The sequence below is a fragment of the Biomphalaria glabrata genome, chromosome 8 (assembly GCF_947242115.1).
Source record: "Biomphalaria glabrata chromosome 8, xgBioGlab47.1, whole genome shotgun sequence".
NCBI lineage: Eukaryota > Metazoa > Mollusca > Gastropoda > Planorbidae > Biomphalaria > Biomphalaria glabrata.
The window spans coordinates 28,529,457-28,553,671 of NC_074718.1; the positions used below are offsets into that span (position 1 = coordinate 28,529,457).

The 24,215-nt window shown below is 35.4% G+C and overlaps 1 protein-coding gene across 6 annotated transcripts in view; it reads left to right on the plus strand.

Moving 5' to 3' along the window:
- The window catches only part of LOC106074945 (short transient receptor potential channel 4-like), a 276,179-nt gene that overhangs the window by 246,189 nt on the left and 5,775 nt on the right, over positions 1-24,215 (plus strand). For all 6 annotated transcript variants that reach the window (XM_056037379.1, XM_056037382.1, XM_056037384.1 and 3 more), the window contains 8 exons: positions 266-500; positions 1,780-1,920; positions 3,343-3,482; positions 4,061-4,431; positions 5,519-5,720; positions 6,734-6,934; positions 8,192-8,233; positions 11,433-11,622. In XM_056037379.1, coding sequence (XP_055893354.1) covers positions 266-500; positions 1,780-1,920; positions 3,343-3,482; positions 4,061-4,431; positions 5,519-5,720; positions 6,734-6,934; positions 8,192-8,233; positions 11,433-11,622 — 1,522 coding nt within the window. The remainder of the gene's footprint in view (positions 1-265; positions 501-1,779; positions 1,921-3,342; positions 3,483-4,060; positions 4,432-5,518; positions 5,721-6,733; positions 6,935-8,191; positions 8,234-11,432; positions 11,623-24,215) is intronic.

Consider the following 24,215-nt stretch of genomic DNA (forward strand, 5'->3'; position numbering starts at 1 on the left):
AATTTTTTTGTGTGTTTGTTTTTATTTTACCTGGTTTATCATCCATCAAGTCCTTTTATTGAATATGCGTCCAATTGGATCTTGTTTGTTGCCGAAGATCTAACTAGCAGCATTTAGTCATTTAGTGTTTTATATCATAATTTAGCTTTAAGCTATCTTATATATGACTATATGACCCTATGTATGACTATATGGTCCTATGTATGACTATATGGTCCTATTTTGTAGTTAAGATGTAATACTGTGGGTATTTCTATTTCTCCAGTTTGTCGCTCATCCGAACTGTCAGCAGCTGCTCGCCTCCATGTGGTACGAAGGTCTTCCAGGATTCAGGCGGCGGTCGATCCTGTCCAAACTGACCATCATGGCCATCATAGGCTTCCTCTTCCCAGTCCTGTCCATCGTTTACCTTATAGCCCCTAAGTGCAGCATTGGCCAGTTGATTACAAAACCTTTTGTTAAGTTTATGATCCATTGTTCTTCGTATATAGTTTTTCTATGTAAGTAATTTTGTAAGTATAGCATATTTTTATATTAGTATAATACATTTTTATGCATGTATAGCACATTTGTGAGTACATTTAGCACAGTTTTATGTTAGCATATCACATTTTTATGTAAGTATAGCACATTTTTCAATATAAGTTTGGCAAACATTTCTTTTTGAGTAAAGAAATTTTTATCAACATGTTAAGCCACGATTTTCTACGTAGGTAAAGCCCACTGGTCTGTGAATTTAGCGCTTTAAATGTTACGCAAAGGATTTTTTTTATGTCTCAATTCCATAACTATTCTCTATTAAAGCATGATTAAAGCAATTATTTTATTGTAAATTGGCACATAGTTCCATTTTTGTTGTTAAGCACTTCCGCGGTGATGAGTACTTGAACTAGGAACAAATCCAAAGGAGGTAACACTGAACTCAATGCTGGACATGAACACTGAACTCAATGCTGGACATGAACACTGAACTCAATGCTGGACATGAACACTGAACTCAATGCTGGACATGAACACTGAACTCAATGCTGGACATGAACACTGAACTCAATGCTGGACATGAACACTGAACTCAATGCTGGACATGAACACTGAACTCAATGCTGGACATGAACACTGAACTCAATGCTGGACATGAACACCGAACTCAATGCTGGACATGAACACTGAACTCAATGCTGGACATGAACACCTACGAAAGGCCAACAATTGATAAATGGAGTCGACTCTGGTGTTGAACAATAATAAACACTTTTAATACTTAATAAGGGAACCGTCGGATGTCCTCTAGTACTAGCTGTCTATAGAATTCTTCTTATTCTTACTGTAAATAAGAAAGCGTCTTGATTCTAGCGTCTCTTAGAGCGTTCTTACTTTTTAAAGATCTATCACCTCATTTGTCACTTTCTTACTTTTTAAAGATCTGTCACGTCATTTGTCACTAAGTAAAACTTTCCCCCTATTCCCGAAACAAATAAATAAATCCTAATCATGTCATAACATCGTATAGACAGTACTAAGAAGAAACTTTGGGAATGTTTTTGTTATATTTAAGAAACTTTCATAAGCCCCAAGCCGTGATGTGCATTACACTCTCCTCTTTGGATCTCACACAGTTCTAAACTATAAATCTAAACTATAAATCTAAACAATAAATCTAAACTCTAAATCTCAACTCTAATGAGCCACTCAAGTCTAACTCAAGAGTTGACATGTCTCATTAAATCATTGTTTGATGGACTTGTTGGTTTCTTTCTTTTATTTTCTGTCCCCCCAAAGTTTTGCTCATCTTGGTGTCTCAGCGAGTGGAAGTGTTGAAAGTCAGCGGCGATGACGAGTTTAGGAGTGGGACCGGGAAAAAAGAGCTCAGAGGATCTCAGGCCTCCCTAGTGGAATGGATCATCCTCGCATATGTCGCAGGTGAAGTGACTCTAAGCATGTTGACATGAAAGACTTTTTAATGCGAAATAGAATGCTGTATTAATTTTGCAGTTTAATGAATGAAAGAATAATGAACAATTAATAAGTCAAGTAATGATGTTATAAATATTTATTCACAAAAACATTCATGTTGAAATATGTATTTAAAAGTGGTAACAATTATAATACGCATACTCTGAATTACCTTTTTTTATAAAGTAAAAAGAAATCGTATTGTATACAGCTGAAAAGACAAAACAACAAAAACAAGTAAAATATTAAGTTAAGCTTAACTAATGGGAATAACTCCACATCTACAATAATTTATTTTAATATTGTAAGATGTATTTTCCTTTTTCGATATCAAACAAAATTTAAAAATTATGACTGTTTATTTAACAAATCGGTTAATTATTTTTTATTGATTTATGTTTTGTTAGGAATAAAGAGTAATTGTGCAAAATTTCAACGTGATCCGAGAATGAGAAGTCGGAGAAATAATGTATTCAAAATTTGTTCCAGACAGACAGAAAGACAGACAGACACAGTGAGTTGATATAAGCTTTGTAGAAAAAAAAAGAAGACATCATTAACAACGACATAATCAATAACGCCAAATTAACCAAAATTACAGCAACAACAACACCAACGATATTAATAACAAAGACAACAATGACAACGAAAACATTTACATCAGCAACAACAACAGCAGTATCGACAAGAACAACGATAACACTAACAATGACAATTAAAATAACTGATTTTAGAACAAGAATTGAAATGAAAGGACAAAACTAATATACAATGCTTGTTGCAGGCTATGCTAGTATTCACTCCATGATATTACCATAAATGACTTATGAAGTGGGGTGAATACTTGTTCAGGGCACACCGGCCAATCCGATATTCACATGACCTTTTTCCCTAGATGGTGTTTTGTGTCCGCGAGTAAAAAGGCAAATCAACGTGGACAATGTCCATTCTACCGGCATCTCTTGTCACTATAGTGACTGTACGTTACTGGACCTACTTCGTCTCAACTCTACTTTTGTGCCTTGTTCTAGAACACGTGTTATTGTTGATATCGGGGTGACCGCTGTGGCCTGAACAAGTATCCACCCCACTATACATATAAGCTATTTTTTTATAACCTAGCTGTCCGCATAAACATAGACGAGTTTTCAGAAATAAAATGCTACTATACAAGCCTCAACTTCCTGGTGTCTCCATCCAAGCAGACAAGTCTTACAACTTATTCTCACAAATATGTTCACAACAAACTGATTTGTTTTCTTACACAAATACTTTTTTCATACCTGACTTCGAAAGCAGATTCAGTATCGTTCTACATACTAACGAGACTTACACACAAATGTACATTGCATTTTGATAATCCCAACCTCCGTGTAACTCTCTTTGCAGGTCTAATGTGGAGTGAGATTAAACAGCTGTGGGGCGAGGGCGCCATCGAATACATTCATGACATGTGGAACATCCTTGACTTTTTCACCAATTCTTTGTACATTGCAACGTTCACCTTACGACTTCTCGCCTACCTGCAGGTAAACACGACCTTCAATAATTGTGACAAATGTAAATGTTATACAATAAGAGAGCTTTCTCCTATTGTTTTGACAAGTTAAGTAGCTTGAATATTTAAAGTGTTCTCCCCTTCATAGGCTCAAATACATTTGTTATCACGAATCAAAGCTTAAAAAGAAAGTTCTCTTCAAAATTGTGCACCAGTCGCGCCTAACATTTTTCCGTCTGAGGGTCATTTAAATTTCCATCACGCCATGGAACTGAGCAGAGACGACTGTATTATCCTTTGTGATGAAAATTTTGATGGGGCCGGATAGCACCGTGTCTGGGGCCGGATATGACCCTTGGGCTATAGTTTGGGCATCAATGTCTTAGATACAAGAAGTCTAAAGTAAAGGTCATGATTAGTATAAAGTTCACGAATGCCTTGTGACCAGCGGTCACAAACATCGAGTATCTTTTAAAATTGATTCTTAAAATTACCAAATAAAATCTAAACTACATAGAGATTATTCTTCAAGATGCTTAGTTCGGTATCCCAACAGTTCACTCTCCCACACTGCGAGTACTCTCAGCCAGAGTGTTGTTCATTCTACAGGTTCAGGAGGAGAAAAGAGAGGGAGACAGCAACGCCGATCGAGACAGAAAAGACTGGGAGGCCTACGACCCGAACCTCATCGCCGAGGCCCTCTTTGCAGCAGCCAATATCTTCAGCTCCCTTAAGCTGGTCAACATCTTCACCGTCAGCCCTTACCTGGGCCCCTTGCAGATCTCTCTGGGGAGAATGATTATGGACCTGGTGCAATTCGGATGCATCTTCTGCTTGGTGCTTTTCTCGTTCGCCAGTGGTCTGAACCACTTGTACTGGTATTATGCTGACAAGCACGCCACTGAGTGCAGGAATGCCACACCGCCCCCTCACTTAACAGAGAACTCTTCTTGTGATAGGAAGTATCGAAGTTTTGCCAAGTGAGTGACCGTATCTGTATTTTTGTTAAACACGTATATTCACTTCATCTCTGTGTTTCTTGTATGTTTTTGCTATCGAGTTTTGACCACTCCCCCCCCCCCTACTCATCCAATCGTCATCACCATTTTCACAAATGATTTATTCTTAATATAAGCGTTGTTTTTATATATTGATATATGACACACTGTAAATATATATGATGTTAATAATAATAATAATGATAATAATCTTCATTATTCATAAGGAAATTAGTCTTACAATGTGTGCATTACACCAAACAGAGATATAGAAGTATAGTACATTATAATAAATAGAATACATGAAAGTGTTCAGTACTACAGAAAATATTACACAGTTTAGTTATTCTGTACAACGAGATAAAGGAATTATACTTTGTAGAGCAGCCTTCCCAGCCGAGTTATTTGTGGATCCCAAGTACATTGTATCCATTAATTGTTAGGTTTACTCTACAAAGTATAATCTTTTCAGCAGGTACAGATACATATAAATACATAATAAATTATTATCTCACTGAAAATTTTGGGAAAGTAATTAATTAAATTTGTATATACAACAGTTCACTGATAATTAAACACTGAGTTCAATCTTATTTCATTATATTCTCTGTGCACGTTCTTGTATGTTGTTTTAAACACAGATGTTAATACAATTTCTATACCCGGACCTCACACTTTAAAGAGTATTAAAGAAAAAAGAAAGATTTTAGCAGCGTCACCGAGTGTGTGTCTTTTTAATTCGTATATAGATCTAGAATAAACAGTTTTCTAAAATTGTTAGTGAAAAGTTACATAAGTGAAAATTTCTTCAACATCTTAGCTATTCATCTGGGATTGCCTTCTATTTACAAACCTGGATGCTGGCATATTTGATGAAATAATATTTGATAAATCTTTTCTAAGGTCTTAGTAAACTTAAGTCTACGTAAACCTTAGATCTACAAAAACTTTTGTCTACTTAGACTTAGGTCTAGCTAAATTTAAGTCTAAGTAAACTTAGGTCTACGTAAACTAGCTTTACTTTTGGGTAAAATTAAGTCATCCACTTTTGTGGGCTTTTTTTTTTCAGTCTTTGGGAAATTGTCCAGTCGTTGTATTGGGCGATCTATGGCCTAGTGGACTTGGACCATGCCGAGCTCCGGCCAAAATTCAACCACGAGTACACAGAGTTCGTGGGCAAGCTGATGTTTGGAACGTACAGTTGGATAGCACTGATAGTACTTCTCAACATGTTGATTGCTATGATGAGCAATTCTTACCAGAGAATTTACGTAAGTTCTTTAGACATCATTGAATAATCGCTGTTTCAAATCTTCAGAAATTTCAGACAAAACCCCATTTTTACAGAAATCTTGTACTGTAGAATAGCCGTACACGTAATCATCTTTTTTAAGCAACGCCTGTAATTTATGAGATAAGATGTAGATTTTATATTATTGTTATCGAATTGGTGTTGTTCTTGATCAAGAAACTCTATTGTAAAGAAACCACGAGAGGCTCTCTTCCGAAAGTCTAGACAAAAATCCTGCAATTGTGGGTGTACATGCATATTAGTTATTTGATTAAGTAGACTGTTCGAATTTATTAATATAACTTGCTTATTTGGTCTAAAATAAGGCTTTACTAACATACCTATCTGGTACACTACATCCACAACTGGCATTTTTAGGTTCTCTACTGACCCATCTTAGCTACTTTACTGACATAACTCAGTACTATAATGACATGGGTGGCTTCCTTGTCGTATGGTAACACACTTCGGACTGTCGTCACAATGGTACGAGTTCGAACCTCGCTGCTATCCTTGGCCATCTGATGGCATCTCTAACACCTCTACTGATAAACCTAACTGCTTTACTGAAAAACCTAATTGCTATACTGATAAACCTAACAACTGTACTAATAAACCTAATTGCTATACTGACATAAATAACTGCTATTCTACATACATCCTTCTTCCCTAGTGTTATTAGAGCATGTAATGGGTTGCCTGAGCCAGCCAGGAAAACCAATGTCTGGAAGAATTTAAGTCATCGGTCAACATCCATGGCTAGATGCATGACGCGTAGGACGTAATTATCTTCTTTTTTGAAGTAACGTCTGTATTACATAAGATAAGATACCTTACAGTTATACCCACGTAACTGCCTTGCAGACATGCCTAACAACTCTACTGACATGTCTAACAATTCTACTGACATGCCTAACAAATTTACTGACATGCCTAACAACTCTGCTGACATGCCTGAAGAATTGTAATTTTAAACTGTTTTGTTGGGCTCAGAGTCAAGCTGATGAAGAATGGAAGTTCGCCCGGTCCAAGCTGTGGATCAGCTACTTTGAGGACAGCGGCACCCTGCCGCCCCCTTTCAATGTAATCCCCAGCCCCAAGACAGTCTACTACATCATCCGCTGGTGCAAGAACAAACTCTGCGCCTGTTTTTGCTCTAAGGCTGAGAAGAGGAACAGATGGCAGAGTATTAAGGTGAGTCACTTCACGGAGCAGTGGAAAATGTATATAAAGTAGGTGTAACCTCGTGACTTGGCTGCTTTGAAAAAGGCAAAATTAAATACTCTTATATTTGTTTAAAAACACTTAAACTAATAGTTCATTTTTAATTAATATTAACTCTTTTTAATAGTACAAACTGTAGATAAAGTAGCGCATGACACCAATAGTAAGCATATAGCATTGCTAATATGTATATCAGTAACTTTCATTAGATCCTACATTGTACATTAATTTGCCTTTTTTATCTGAATAAAAATTTTCTTTTTTAAATAATTAAACCTTTAGGACACTTTAAGTAATGTACATTTTTAATAAGAAATATTTGTAAAATCTTAATATTTTAGCTGTTGATATTTTCAATGTTTTTAAGTGTTTCACTTCACACACACACACATTTCAAGCGTAGAAGCAGTTTGTTATGTTTCATTCTATAATGATAATAATAATCTGTATTGTGTGAGAAAGTGTGTAACTGTGTTGTTTGTGCATTCCAAATCACAATATTAGTGTATCCATACATAGGGTCCCTAGGACATTAAAAGATTTGTTACAATGATTCTAGCATGTAGTCTATAGCTTAACAGCATTCGAAATATTACATGTACTTAGGCTGTAATATTACATATACTTAGGCTGTAATATTACATATACTTAGGCTGTAATATTACATATACTTAGGCTGTAATATTACATATACTTAGGCTGTAATATTACATATACTTAGGCTTTAATATTACATATACTTAGGCTTAATATTACATATAAATATATATAAAAAAATACATATATGATTTTAACATGAGATTTGCCTATAGTGGTAGACCAATTTATATAATTTTTTATTCAAGAAATAGCATTTTCATTTTTTCTTTTCAAATGTATAAATTTATTTTCAAAATAAAAAATACTAATCTTGTTGTAAACATATTTTTTATTTCTAAAACTATAAAATTATTACGAAAAAAACAGACAAATGTACAATAATTTAGTTAACAGTACAATTGCTGTATTATATAACATAAGAAGAAGATATGTGTCATTTTATGAAAGAAACATTTGGTAACAAAGATTTGACATGTAGACACTAGACGTGTAAGTAAGACTTCAGATATGGATATAGACATGGATATAGACATCAATTTGACACTACACATTACTTTGAACATCTCCCAGTCTTACGTCACTAGACAAACATCAAATTCAAATGTCTTTCTCCTTTCACTGTTTCAGAAAATTGTGAAGAAGATCAACGAGAAAGAGATACGATATCAGGTAAATTGAAAGTGTTGCAGGTAACCCGGAGGGAATAACCCTGACTCTTAAAATATCAGTTTGGCTAAATCTAATTCTAGCAGGTGACATATGAGATTTAAAATGAACTATTGCCAGCAAAAATGTATTCAATATGCCATGTATGACATTATTTGTCTCTTTATAGGGACTCGCCCATATTAATCAAAGTTTTTAATTGAGTATGCATTTTTCTAATTTGATTTACCTTTTTCTAATTTGATTTACGTTTTCTTTAAAGTATTTCTTTTTTTTAAAATAAAACTGACCTAGCTAACGATGTATATGAATCACTTTATCACGTCTAGTTCCGTTTTTAGAGAACGGTGCAATGTATGAGCACTAGAGAGTAACGATGACATAGATTGATTGGTTTATCTTTTACCTTCTTGTAAACGCTTACAACCAGAGCCGCACGTAGGATTTTTTGCAGGGGGGTGCAGGCTACAATCCGTAGCCTCAAATATCTTATTGAATATTGAACAGAAGAACTGCCCCCCCCCCCTCCCAACCCAAGCCCTCTGTAGAAAAAAATTCTGGCGTAACCTCTGTGTGACATCTTCTTTGACAGCCGAAAAGAAATCCAAATGTATTAACATGTCTGCAATAACCAAACTGGCAGTGTCTGCAACTTGTGATTGTAAATGAAAGAAGTCAAAACCAGTTCATCGTCTCGTATTCAAAATTGTCGATACGATCCAGTGCAGTGCGGACAGAGAGGAGACTTCGCACTCCAGCTTCTGCATCGTTTTAGGATGCAAACCAAACAGGTTGTACTTCAGCATTTTTAGTGCTCAAAAAGTGAGACGTTAATAAAGAAACGAATGTATCAAGAGACGGAATGTCAAGCCGTGTTCTGTAATAAATCTCAAAATCCAAACCTGTGGTGTTTGCTCGGTGTGTTTGTGGACAGCAAATCATCGACAGCACCAACTCAATAAATAACAACTTTGCAAGCGGTCTCGCCTTAGGATGTCATCCCCGAAGTGTTCCTCAGCATGGCCACTGTGGTCTTCGATTAGGTCAATGAGAAGGCTGGTGTGCTGTTGAGAAACCATTATGTTCAGTTCATAAGACTTATGTTCAGTTCATAAGACTACAACAACTTGATTCAAGAAGGAATAAATAATTGACTACAATGAAAAGAAATCAGAAACGTAGATGCGGAGCAGGCACTGAGTAGAACATGAGCAGTTTATCTAGTTTCATCATACGTTTAAAGATGTTCTCCAAGTTGGGACAGAAAGCGCCAATGAATATATATCTCAGTCCATCGTGGCTCACACAAGGTAAATTAGAAACCAACGCTCGGGACTGCGTAGCCACGGGAAATACTACATTCCTAATAAATCTTCGGACTCGAAGACTAGCCTTATTATTATTAATTCTTTTGATATCTCCATAATAAGTTTGTTTTTTTAACTAAAGGTAAAGGCCCCAATGAGTTTGAGATTGATGCCTGGTAGTCATTGACTCGATTATTGATCAAAACAGAATACAAAAAACAAATATAATTTATTATTCACTGAAGTAGAGATCATGACCTGTCTGTGTTGTTACAGTGTTCTTACAGTGTTGTTGCAGTGATTTGTTTTAGTGTAACGTGTTGTCACTGTAACATGATGTTTATAGAAAGTCTGGCTGATGCCAACAACGCTTTAGCTTCCCTTGGACTATGACGGATGAGTTCTCTTCGCCAAACTAAGTTACCAACAGCAACCAATGTCTATTAAAAAGTGGTTCCCCCCATACTTTTGAAGGGTTCCGGTACCCGGATGCTCAAAGACTTCTCAAACGCTTTCAAAGGTGCCTTCGCTCCTTAAAGGGCATACGCTGGCAAGACTATCTTACATATAACTTGGAGGCTGGTGTGGACACTGTAGATGCACTAATTACATTCCACAGCAGCACTGGGCCAGGCACCTTGCCTGTACGATATGTCAAAGGTGATCTTGCCTAAGACAGGCGCAGAAGACGAAAAGAACAGGTATATAGAGCCCGGCTGCTTATCGACTCTGTCTGAAGCTAAAGTGTTCAAATACGCAGGTCACAACTGGATTCGCGAAGTCACGTGAAATATTGCACTCATCTTTGGAATCCAAAACAATGCCTCATTATTGATGCAATTTGTGGTCAAAGTAATGTGTTGCCACTGTAATGGGTTGTCACTGTAATGTGTTGCCACTGTAATGTGTTGTCACAGTAATATGTTGCCACTGTAATGTGTTGTCACTGCAATGTGTTGTCACAGTAATATGTTGTCACTGTAATGGGTTTTCACTGTAATGTGTTGTCACTGCAATGTGTTTTCACAGTAATATGTTGTCACAGTAATGTGTTGTCACTGTAATGTGTTGTCACAGTAATATGTTGTCACTGTAATGTGTTGTCACTGTAAAATGTGTCATATAGGACTCTGAGAGTTATGTGAAATTAAACAAATAATGTAAAAAAAAATGGTGTTCTTCGTTCTCCATTCCTCCTCTCTGAAGTGATGGGGGTCTATCATTTCTCATTCTATTCAATTTTGTAAGGCTTCATGATTGCAAGAAGTCTTTCCAGTCAGCTGCGAACAGTCATTCATCTAGAATCTAGTCTAGGCTAGTGTTTTACATTTTCTAAACATCCTTGGAGCTGACACGGACATAAGATGATGCGCTACAATTACTCTACATGTTCATGTAGGTCTTTGTATTTATTCACCCTCCTTGTTGAATACAAAGCAAAGAGTCTATAATGATTGGTCTCGCTCAAGTGCGGGAAGTCCAGCTGAAGCTGTGTGACGTAATGTGTAAAAAAAAAATAATTTTCATTGGCGAAAAGATGTAAGCCAAATTTATTTTTAGGATGATTAAATATTCTTGAAAATTATAAAAGTCAAACCAGAGTTGTTTGCAATGAGTGACCAATCTGTTAGTGATTTCCCCACCTCCCCCAAATATACATAAACAGACAATTTTGGGGGAAAATTGTTAGAGCCGTTTTTGAAATACAAGGAATTGTTCCTTCCAGCTTTTACCCATAAAGAGAGTTCAAGCTAACAGCAGGAAAGGAAACAAATATTTCTGTCTAGAGAAGATTACAATTCATAGAAAAGTTTGAAAGAATTTTGTATCAAATAGACAAACAAAATCTCAAGTAACAATTGATTATGTTAACGTGATTCCCTGGTCCCTTTCAGGCCGTGATGAGAGACTTGATCAAGAGGTATATCATGCAGAAGCAGAGAGGTTCTCAAAAAGGCGAAGGCGTCAACGAGGACGACATCAACGAGCTGAAGCAGGACGTGTCGTCATTCCGCTTCGAGCTGCTGGAGATCCTCAGGAACAACGGGATGAAAACCCCTAATCCGAACCAGACGAAACCCACAAGTAAGAAACTCCGTTACTGGAAGACTTTGGTGGGTAGCACTAGTGTTGACTCGGTAGCCAGCTCAGAGCAGGAGCAGGAAGACCGACTCTGACGAGCTGTTCCCGCCATTTTATTACTTTTCTATTAAATAACAATGGCCTACCGAGTAGCAGAAGTATTATTTTGTTTACATTTGAACAGAAATTATCTTTGAAAACAATGTGTGTTGTTATGTATATAGAATCCAAGATGTACAGACAAATAATATTTTGATTTTTCGTTTCTTAAACCCATGCTTTTTGTTTTAATTAGTGTTGGCGTGTTGATTGACAGATTAAATTACAGGCTAATTTCGTTACATTAAAGTTGTTACGTAATAGGCTTAAAGTTAAAACGCAGACTATATAAAAGAATCCTCGGGGCAACAGTACTGAGTGCACAAACAAAAGGAAAAAAAAGTGTATTATACATTTTTTTGCAAATTGATTTTTTTTTCTGTATTATATTTCATTATTTTTAAAACTTTAAATTGGAATAGTGCCTACTAAGTGAACTTTCTGGAATATCAGATTTACTGTATTCAACATGATGTTTTTGGTATTATGCACTGAAAAGCTATAAGTGTTCGGAGAATGTCACTCGAAAAATTAAGTGTTTTTCATTAAAGTTAATCCTCGTATTTTGTTTTCTGTATAGCTCTCTTTACAAGGATTGAGCATGTTAGAGCCGATTTTGAAATACAAGCTTTTACATTGGTTTATATAGAATCAGTCAGCATGATAATAGAACAGTGTGGGCATTGGTTTACATGGAATCAGTCAGCATGAGAATACAACAGTGTGGGCATTGGTTTACATAGAATCAGTCAGCATGAGAATATAACAGTGTGGGCATTGGTTTTTAGAATCAGTCAGCATGAGAATACAACAGTGTGGGCATTGGTTTACATAGAATCAGTCAGCATGAGAATATAACAGTGTGGGCATTGGTTTTTAGAATCAGTCAGCATGAGAATACAACAGTGTGGGCATTGGTTTACATAGAATCAGTCAGCATGAGAATAGAACAGTGTGGGCATAGGTTCACATAGAATCAGTCAGCATGAGAATAGAACAGTGTGGGCATTGGTTCACATAGAATCAGTCAGCATGAGAATAGAACAGTGTGGGCATTGGTTCACATAGAATCAGTCAGCATGAGAATAGAACAGTGTGGGCATTGGTTCACATAGAATCAGTCAGCATGAGAATAGAACAGTGTGGGCATTGGTTCACATAGAATCAGTCAGCATGAGAATAGAACAGTGTGGGCATTGGTTCACATAGAATCAGTCAGCATGCAGATATCCTTTATTTTTAATGTATATTGCTCACACTGACAATGCGTTGTGTAGCAATTAACCCTAGCACTGTAATTTATATTTGACGATCGTGACCGAACTAGCAATAAATTAGCAACTAGTTATTGTGTTACAATCGTATGGTAATAACACTTCGGATGGTTAATGTTACTAGGTAAAATATTTGTATATTTGTTTGTTTCTTTTTCGTCTTTAAGAAGTTATTATTCTTTTATTGTTAGTGTTATATGTCTAATATTATTTGAAAATATCCCCCCCCCCCATTTTGGCACTTTTATGTTTTAATGTCCTTTTTATTTTTAAGTGACGCAATATTGAACAGTATTCGTAGATGCACGCTTTGCAAAGAAAACAATTGTTTCTGCACATCTGATGTTGTCGATTTAGATTAGAAATAATTGACTTTTCATTTTCTGCATGATTAGATGCTTTGAAATAAAAGAAGTTTTTATTAGGACAGGTCCTAGATAACTCTTATATATTTTGTATGTATATTTTTTTTACTTCTTTCTAGTCGTATTCAGTCAACTAGTAATTGTTACTGCTATCTCTGTATGTGTTACTAATAATGGTAATTACAAATGTTATTTTTAGCATTCATTCGCTTGTGGAGTACTGCTTATATCTCATTGTTTTCATTTCCTTGATTCTGACCTATGACCTTGTTAGAACTATTTGCTGTGATGGTAGCATTGTGATGCCTTCTAATTATTCGGGTGTTGTTGTTTCCAGAACAATAATTCATTGTTTTCATTGTAGTGTTGTCTAGTTCAGTGGAAGACACGGAGAGAGAGAGTGGTATAGCTGATAAATTGTAGATGTAACTAATTGTTTATATTGTCATTACTACGGTAAGCAAGCCAGTGAGTAAATTTGATGTGTTTAAGTAAACATATATCAAACAAGTAACATACAAAACAGTTTTTTTAGATGATGATCTATAATTTCTCATTTTATTTATTTCTTGTCATTCTTGAATATTTCAATGAGTCCAGTGAGCTTTGCACAATCAATTTTGTCTATATCAGTGCAGCTCATGTCTACACAAGATATTGCACCAAATGTTTAAGAAGGTCTAATTCTTTATTCAACTCTTTACTGAATTCAAAGAAACATTGAAGTCGAATTATATTTTGAAAAATTATAGCGGTCAAACCAGAGTTTTCACTTTGTGGCCAATTAGTAAATTTTGTTTGTTTTTTTTTTCGTCAAAAATGTATATAAATTGCCAAATTTCTAGGAAAATCGTTGGAGCCGTTTTCAAAATTCCCGTTCAGTTTCTAGGTTCCAATTTCCACGGATTCCCCCCCCCCCCCGTCTCCGAAGAGTTTTGCTAACCAATTAGAAGAATTTGAAATAAATAGTTGATGTGTAAAGCAGTACATTATATACTGGCATAGAGGAATGTATTTTTCTTTTCACTCTGCAATTGGTTTTCTCATGAACATAAACTGTTCCGTGGCTTGTCTTAGCTTTGACTTGATCCAGGTGGCCCTTGAGCAGACGCTGAACCTCTAAATACACCCAACACTCACCCCCCCCATAAGTTTTTTTTTTTACAGTACAAGCTAATCCTACTGGCCTGCTGTTAACATTTTTATTTGTTCGATCTCGTTCAATAAATAAAAACTAAACAAAAAAAAAAAATTAAATAACAGAGAAAAGGTGGATAGAGCAATATGAAGAAATGTGGTGGCCATACAGTGGAACCTAAAGTAATGAAAGAAGAAGATCGGGAGAGATTTGCAAATAAATAGACAAAACGTACAATGTCAAGGACGCCATAGTATCAAGTCAATAATTGAAAAGAAAAATAATTTCTGTAACAAACGAAAGAGCCCAGAGATTTTAAACTGCTGAGAAGTGCACACAACAATTTATTATTTTCTTCATTTAAATACTTCGTTTATCCATGGAACTTTCTCTTTCCTGTTTAGCAGGTATACCCAAAAAAAATATATTTATAGATTTGCATCGAGTTTACTTTCACTTATCCCTTCTGCTGAACCGGTGGGGCACCACACAGAATCTGTTTCCCGTCTTTCTCCATTCCTCTTTGTCCTTTGCCTTTGATAGAATTTCTCCTGATGACTTGCCTGTCCATTCTTTTATGTTGTCTTCCGATCGTTTTCTCTGTCTGCTTCTTCATATTTTGTCTGGCACTGTTCCCTGAAGGAAGGTCTCTGATAGCTCTGAGGACCTTGTAATATGGCAGTAGATTTGAAGTTTGCGTTCTTTGACAGTAGTTAGCAAGATTGGCCTCCTAGTAGGAAAATATCCAATACATAGACTCCACACAAATCCATTTTTTTCCTTTACCTCTAAAGTCTGACGTCAGTTTATTTTCTATTGCATGCAATGTTTAGTAGCCCCCCTCCTCCTTTTCTTTTTTTTAACTCTCAAATTGTGAACTAGTGTACCTTAAGTACTTTCTGCATTCTTTTCTAGGATTCTCAGACGATAAGATTATCTAGCAACAGCCCGTACAAATGTGATGCTTTCATTTTCATTGTTAGATCAATTCAATGGACCACGTCGAGCCCATATAAGTGAGCCCCCTTCAAACTGTTTAACTCTGTAGTGGTTGCTTTAGGAAAATGGAATTTAACCCTTTCTTTAAGAGGAAGGAAAAATCTGTGTATGTTAGAAAAATACATCTGTCAATAATGTATTTCTACCTTGAATGTTCAGTATTAGTTCCACTAATGATCAGGTCTATGTGTTGAATGAACGTATACGTCTTATCGCACAGAACTAAAGGGCTGAACAAAAATGTATATCTTGAAGTATATCTATCTCATACTATTTGTATAGTATGTTAGAATCTGTTCGACCCCAAAATGTGTTTGTTATATTCTAGCATTGGCGCCCTCATTGGTATGCTCATGTGTTCTTTCTGTTGTTCACTATAAGAATGCCTGTATAGAGAGTCTCGCTCGATTTGTGTCTTTGTTGCAGTTTGTGAACATTTTGTCTTCTTCTTGCGAGTTTGTATACATTTTGGGGCTACAGGAGGCAGCCGGGCTGGTGCTAGTGCTTTTATGCTACAATGGTATTTGACAAGCTTGAAAGACTTCAGACCTACTGGACATAGTGTAGCAAACTTTGGGCCTTATGTCATGCGGACCTCTTATCAAACTTTGTTAGCTGTCACATCCTGTCCCCGGGTGACTTTTGTTTTGTTTTTGATGCGTTGTTCTATTCTTATATAAACCAATTTCCAAAACTAGGCTATCTACTATTTTGGCTATTTTTATGGGGAGTTGTCTGGAGTCAGCAGATTAAGGTTAGTTTTAGGATTACGGTCAGGGTTAGAGGAGCATCTTCAAATCAAAAATCAATTTTTGTGGTGTGTTAGTGTGTAAGCCGGTCTCCATTTGTTTGTGTTAAGGATTTCATTTACAAGCCGAGTTAGTACACAATGGTAAGAGGTGCTCCTACTCAAGGGAACCTTGGAACCATCTCTGTGCAATATTATTTCAATATAAATCAAATGTTTCTACCTCGCATAACTTGGTTTGACTCATTGGCGTAAAGGTTCGGTGTCAAGTTGAGTCCCACCAATAATAACTGTTATATTGTAATCTATCTTCTGTCAACTTTGCGGAATTCTGTTTCTACCTAACACCGCTCTGGTTGTAGTCATGGCCTCGATCACTAATATCTACTATTTGATTTGTTGGTTTAGTGGGTTTTTTTCACTGCTTATGGAATGTGAGAATGGCTACTTGCGTGAGTGTTTCATTGCTTGTTGGTCACTATGTTCTTCATTACAGCAGGATTCATTTAATTAGGTTTTAGTCAAAGTAGTTTCAGTATAATAATGCGTCCAGTGATGTTATGTCTAGCTAATGTTGGCTGGAACCTTGAGGATAACCTTCACTTGTTTGGAACTTCTTTTTTTTTTATAAGAAATAGTAGAGTGTGTATGTGCATGTTTGTTTTGAGTTTATAGATTAGTGGCACAAGTCACATGACTGTAGTTCTATATTTAGACTGCTGAATAGCTCGTTGTAAAATCGAGACTAAAATTATTTCCATGCAATAATATTTTTTTCCATTTCGTCATCTGATTTAAGCCGGACCTCTTTAAGTTTGTTGTAATATTATTACAAAACATGCCATGAAAAGCTTTAATTTATTTCGGTAATTTAATTTCAATTTTTAAATATTTTAAAATGATTATTCCAATGGATTATTGTCTTTGGAATAATTATTGTATATTAAATATATGAATTAAAATATTTCTATTAAAGGTCATTTTCTTGTGTAATACTAGCATGTGCAATCAAATAGTTCAACTTTTTACTAAGTTGGTTAACTTGCTCGACATGTCCTTCATTCTTCATTGTAAGACTCCAACGGTTGGTCATACAAAGCAACGTTTCCTGTTAGTAAATAAAGATTATTTAGCACGCGCAAATTTCATTTCCTCCAAGTTGTACGCCCCCTGGTGGTGATTTGTCTTCAACTTTCTCACCTCTCGCGTCAAATGAAAAACATTTGGGGAGGACATCAATTAAGACCTACCATGATATCGGCGCCCCTTCCTCGCCCTCCTACCTCTGCGCTATTAGTCTCCTCCTTACACCTCTCGCACTGACCAGACCAGTAGTTGTATAAATAATTGTCTTGCAAGTTAACCGCATCAAAGGAACAGGGAACACTTTCCTTTTTTTTTGTTCCATTAGAGGTTTATCTTTTTTTTTGTTTCGGGAACTTCCTAAAGTCTTCATTAATTTGGCCAGGCTTCAGCCTTTAAAGATTTTTTTTTTTTGAAGTACTAACTTCCAGGTAAATCTCAGCATCAGGTGTCTTTGTAAGTTTTAATTAACTTAAAAAAAAAAACATGTGATAACTTCATTATAAAGCAATACATCTCTCTCTCTCTCTCTCTCTCTCTCTCTCTCTCTCTCTCTCTCTCTCTCTCTCTCTCTCTCTCTCTCTCTCTCTGCGAGTGTGTGTGTGTATGTGTGTAAAAAATGAAAATTGATTTGATTTCAATCATTAGGAGGGGCGTTCTTTCTTTTAACAGGCGATTACCATTATCTATTCATGTATGTCTTTAAATCATTGTCCCAAATGTTTCTTTTTATTACTTTTTTTTAACTTTCTTTCCTGAAAGGTTGAAATAACTTGAATAAGAAAAGTGTATGGACTATGTTATAGCAGCACTAGTCGACACTAGCAAACACTTTCTTGTCTGTGTACATGATAACGTTTTTCTTCTAGATCGTCCCAATCTATTGGTCTATAAGGCGTTCATCATCCCCCTTCTTATAGCGACATGTCAACCCATGTTACTGGGTTACAACAACGTTACGGGTCAGACAAAACAGTAACATTTACTATCACAACATACCTGAATGTTTGTTTGATTTGAAGAAAATGTGAAGGCTCTGATGTATTGTTCAAGGAATACAAGGTTGAACTAAGAGCTAAACCTAAACCTAACCCTAACCCTCTACCGATGCACTCATCAAATGTTAAGCTCAGTACTAGCCATAAACTTCTGTGTGTGCGTGTCAGTATTTATGTGGGTGTGTGGGATTTAGAAAATAAAACAAGTAACATAAATAATAGATTTTTAAAATCAATGCTTCCTTTATACAGCTGATGGTGCTCTATCATTTTTTTTTATGTATTTATTGTGTAATTCTTCACTACTGCAAGGAGTATTTCCAGTGAGCTAGCACGGTCGAGTTCTTCTATTATAGCCCATCTCATTTCTAAATAAGACAGTGCGCTAAAATGTTCATGGCAAGCTATTTATTGGACTCTTTACTGATTACAAAGAAACATTGGAGTCGAGTGCGGGAATACCCGCTGGAAGCGTGTTCAAAATATCTCAATTTAATTTTAAGCTGACTAGATCATTTCTATATTTTGAAAATTATATGTCAAATGTCAAACCAGAGTTTTCACTGGGTAACCAATTACAAGTAGTTAGTATTTTTTCCCAAAGATAAACATTAACTATCAAATTTCTTGAAACTTTGGGATTTTTAGGTTCCCATCTCCCGACTCAGCCAACTCTTATAGGTACCTGGCATTAGTTGGGGAAAGTAAAAGCAGTAGGTCATTGTTCTTTCAACTGTCGACCATAGCAATTAATGATCTTTACATCACCTGCCCTATAAATTTGAAAGTCTGAAAGCGATACCTTTTACCTACTTCAAGCTTACAAACTTACAGTCGTACTGTTACCTTGGAAACGGATAAAATGAGAAACTTATTTTAAAAGCTATGTCAGTATAAATGTTTTTGTTTCTATGACCACGTGACTTAATGCAAATTGTTTTCAATAGAGAATGTTTGACATAGAATTCTGGGAGATGTGATTCATAAAAAATAATGCATTTATTGTGACAATTTTTCTGTGTAAATATATATTGGATTGTAACAATAGGAAATAGCAATGCATAAGTTACCGGCAAAGTACGAAATCGGGCACTCTATAAGATGCATAAGTTTTCTATAAAATGGCTAAAACAGCTTCAAACAAAGTGTGAAATTTATTTTTAGTTGTGAAATATAGATTATTTGATTTAATAACCTATGTTTCTTGAAATAATATTTTAATTCACCAGTAATATGAAAAATGTCATGTTTTAAAAGTGTGGTGTTCGTTTTTAATTACGGCTGTCTAAGTTTGTTTGCTGTGTACAACTTTATGACTTTATTAATTGTTAATACAGAATATGTTTCATACTGTGTTGCATGGAAGATGGAAGAAAATGGCATGTGATCAAGGTTGATATGACTACCAAGAAATATCCATGTGGCTAGATCGAATCGACTGAATGGTGATGTGTAAATAAAAACAAACGAGTTCGATCTAGGCAAATTATCATTTTCATGCCTGACCGTCATTTCCTACTTTTGTTGAAAACTCCAGGATTTCGCACTTTGCCAGTAAAATATATAATCTTTGTTTGACTTTATTACTCTACCAGAATCTCTTCCAATTCTCTGGGTGTATTTTGTTGTGTTGTTCAACTGCCTACTACCACAGCCTGACTGACATAACAATACATTTCTTTTTACGTGTATGTACATAGATTTGAAGGCAATTAGCTCCCTTGTTCCGTGTGTTAACATCATTTGAAGACCAAACCTTTGTTGTTTTTGTTTTTCTTCTGTATTGTCTTTTGATAACACTTGATATCAAGGTAAACCAATTAAAACATTTTGAGACGATCTTTCATGTGTTTTCATTTCACCATTTTTTTCCCATGTTATTCTTTTTTTCTCACAGAAATGAGAGATTCCAAATTAACAGAGTGGGCCACTATGGTTGTAATGTGATCGATTACAATGTACAGTTTTTTAAATAATGTAATATTGTTTGTTTTAAAGTACATCCTAAGAAAATGAATGTACAAATCCTCCCAGCAATAGTCGTTCTCCAATCAAGCAAGTACAAAGTAAAGAATACTAATACAGTCATAGCATGCGATGTAAACCATATCATGTAATGTAATTGCTAAGATTTCTGAGTCTATAAGCCTTTGATTTAGAGAATAATCTGGGCATAATCATGAGACCTTTGGACAGAAGTGGGGGCATAGTCTTTTTTTTCCCCTGAATTTTAGGTAAATCATTCCCAATGACGTTAGCTTTGATGGCGATCTGGCCATGGCCCCAGTCTGTATTGAACTTTAAATGTGCCATCCATATAAAATGCCTTAGTGACATACTATCTCATCTGGAGTCTAGAAAGGTGTATAATAGAATAACTGCTTATCGCTCGTTTTTATAGAAACTATATTGTGCTTCACCTCTTAAACTCAAAGCCATAGACCAGAACTTTAAAGGTTTATACTACGTATTTAGAAGTCACTCTTTGGTTTATTCTGTATTTTTGAATAGGTATTGTGTGGTTTGAGATTTATTACAAGAGATCGAGTTTTAAGTTTAGTTGTAAGATAAATTGTATATGTTATTATGTCTAAGCATCTTATTTGGTTCAAGCTTGGTATGGGAACTAAGATGTAGGTTAAGTTGAAGCTTGGTATGGGAACTAAGATGTATGTTTAAGTCCAAGCTAGATTTGGAAAATAAGATGTAGGCTTAGGTTCAAGCTGGGTATGGAAACTATGATGTGGTTTTAGGTTCAAGCTGGGTATGGGAACTAAGATGTAGGTTAAGATTAAAGCTGGGAATGGGAACTAAGATGTAGGTTTAGGTTCAAGATGGGTATGGGAACTAAGATGTAGTTTTAGGCTCAATGATGGTTTGGGACCTAAATAATTTGTTTGTAAAGTTTGATATTCAGTTTAATGTATGGATTTAGATTAAGTTTAAGTTGGTAATACAATATGACTTCCAGTTTCTTTTGAAAAGGTTTTTTACATTTCATATTGCTTATTGATTACTACAGCTCGCTAGGAAACATTAAGAAGGATTGCAAAAATATCATTTATTCTTCTATGTATAGGCCTATTAAAATATACGTTGCCATCTATGTTTCAACATGATTTAAATAAATATTTTGATCTAGATCTAGATGTAGGCTTACTTTTTTAAAAATGGATTTAGCTGCTTTCTTGAAAAGATTTTTCCAGTAACCATGTGGCAGACGAGATCTTTCAATGACACATTGGACAAATCTACGCATGCTCTGCACAGGCTCAAATAGCTATGACGTCATTCAGCTTCAAGAAGCGCTAATGCTTTTGAGTTGCGTCCCTTACGCTGCAGCTTACCAAGGTCCATGGGTCTGATATGGCGCTCTTGTCTTGGCTAAAAATATGCTAAGGTTAGACAGCTGGACTTACACATTTATTATTACAATATTATTTGATGCAAAATATACATTTTAACACTTAACTCACTACTCTTTTTTTTCTTTTTTCTTTCTCTTTTGTATTTGTATTATTTTACTATGAAGAGAATTGCTCTTGAAAGTAGGCCTACTTTTATTAATGAAATGTGTATGACTTTACGGTCATCCTACTTATGATAGTTAAAGATCCAGGTGGATTTGAAAAGTTTTTTCAAAACTCCAAAATCAATCATTGTTTTATTCGTTTCATTTTTTTTTATTTTAAAGTTATGAAATATATAACCTCATAGCAGATGACATCGTATAGGCCTAACACATTTTACATTATACACACTTCACATTGTATCATACGGGACATTCAGTCATATGTCACATGACATCGTTTTCTTTTGGCTGTGAATGTTGTGTATGGAAGTTGTAGTCTGGAAAGAGCCTGGCACGTGTACAAGATTAATCCCCAGTATGCTCTGTCAGTGCCTAAATTTAGCGCTTAAAATTTCCTATGCCTGACTGAAACCATAGGCTAGTTATATTTTTAAAAAATATCTTATTAGCCTTTAGAAATCAAATTCAAATCTCTATATGCGAAAAAATAGAACAAAGAATGTTCAACTGCTTTTTGTTTTGTTTCACTTTTCACGTTTTTTTTGTTTTTTTTTTGCATGTTTTTTGTTGTTTTTTTTTTGTTGTTTTTTTTGCACTTCATATTTAAACTACTGCATGTCCTTACTATGCATGCGCCCTGTATTCAGCACTTGCATGTAACCATTATATGTGTCAACTTATTATCAATGTAGGCCTCTATAAACAGCATCTTGTGGCTTACATGTACATGCATTTTTGCCTTTTAAAAAATCAGTGCTTCTCAATATATATATAAAAAAAAGGGGTCAAGTAGAGCACCACCCACCAGTTTGCTTGCAACCGAATTTGAGAATAGGTCTCACGATACTTTGTAATGGGCCCTAGGTTGTTAGGTGGCGTGGTTTGTCATGATGAGATGCACTGTTTTGAAGAAATCCTTTGTATCGCTTTATTTATTATTATTATTATTACTTTATATTCCTATTGCTGTTTTTAGTCAAGAAGTTTTCTCTAGAAAGTTAAATATCACAAATATTAATTAATTAATTAGTAATAGGATTTGTATGTGTTCACAAGTTTTAAATCTACACACACACAAAAATAGAAACAGTTCGATGAGGGGACACTTCGATATAGGCAAGTGGAAGGAAAAAACAAAGTAGACTCTAGAAGCGTTCCCGAGATTGTCTTTTGGTGGCTACAAAATGTTCTGTGTGGCTACATGTTTGTGGAATTTCAGTGTCTTGTGTGTGTTTGTGTATGTTTGCATATGTTAAATTACATTGTATTAAATCCCTCAAGAAAGATTCGTACCGACATAAGTGGGCGAGGCAAAATAGTTTCTGACTCGACATTTGTTGTGGAATTGTGCTTTCTAGTCTAAATCAGGGATCAATACATGCTTCATATCCAGTGATCAATGATAAAGACATGTGAATTATGACAAATCTCTTTCTTTCTCTGTAGTATGTAATATTAGGGAAAAAATGATCTGACTGACTGGGTATAGATAACGTTCAGATTATCAATGTTTAGAGCTTAAATGTTTAAAAGAAATATTTCAACTGTACATTAAAGAGCGCGGTGGCTGATGGGTAACAAGCTTCACCGATTGAAGATTTTTGTCTTCACATACACATACACACACACAAATATATATTCTGTATCTGTCTCTTTCCCTATCTCCTTGTCTCTCTTGTTATCTCTCTCTCTCTGTCTCTGATTCCTACCTATTTAAACTTATACACACACACACACAATATTACCGGCTTAAAATCTGCTCTAAAAAACGAATCATTTTGTCCAAGGGAGATTATCACAAACAATTACAAATAACCAATAGACATATATGATTGTGTCCCTTCTCGACGTACTTATGGCGTTACTGTTTCAGTGTAGCCCGCGCTTCAAACCTTGGAATAAAAGTTTCCTTTGTGTTCAGCCAGACATTGTCATGCACACTGTCAAAGCACATCTTATCTTATCTTATAAAATGCAGACGTTACTTCAAATAAAAAAAGATGATTACGTCCTACGCGTGTTCCTAGGTAAATCTAGTCATGCATGTTAACCAATAACTTAAATTCAGCCAACTCATTGTATTTCCCGAGGAAAAAGCAAACGAATAAATTACCTTATATTTATGACTAAGCGCCACAAAGCTCAAATAGTTTAGGGCCTTATCAAGTCTAAATCCGGTCCAGTTATTAGCGATGTTTTCATTGCACGAGTCAAAGCTAAACTTGACAGCAAGACGTTGGTCTTTTGTAATTCAGAGTTGCGAAAGGGCAATAAGAGAATAAAGTAGACAGTAGAGTTGAAGCTAGGAGAAGAAACAGTCCTAGAGTTTCGTACAGAAACATTGTATAATATAAAACTGA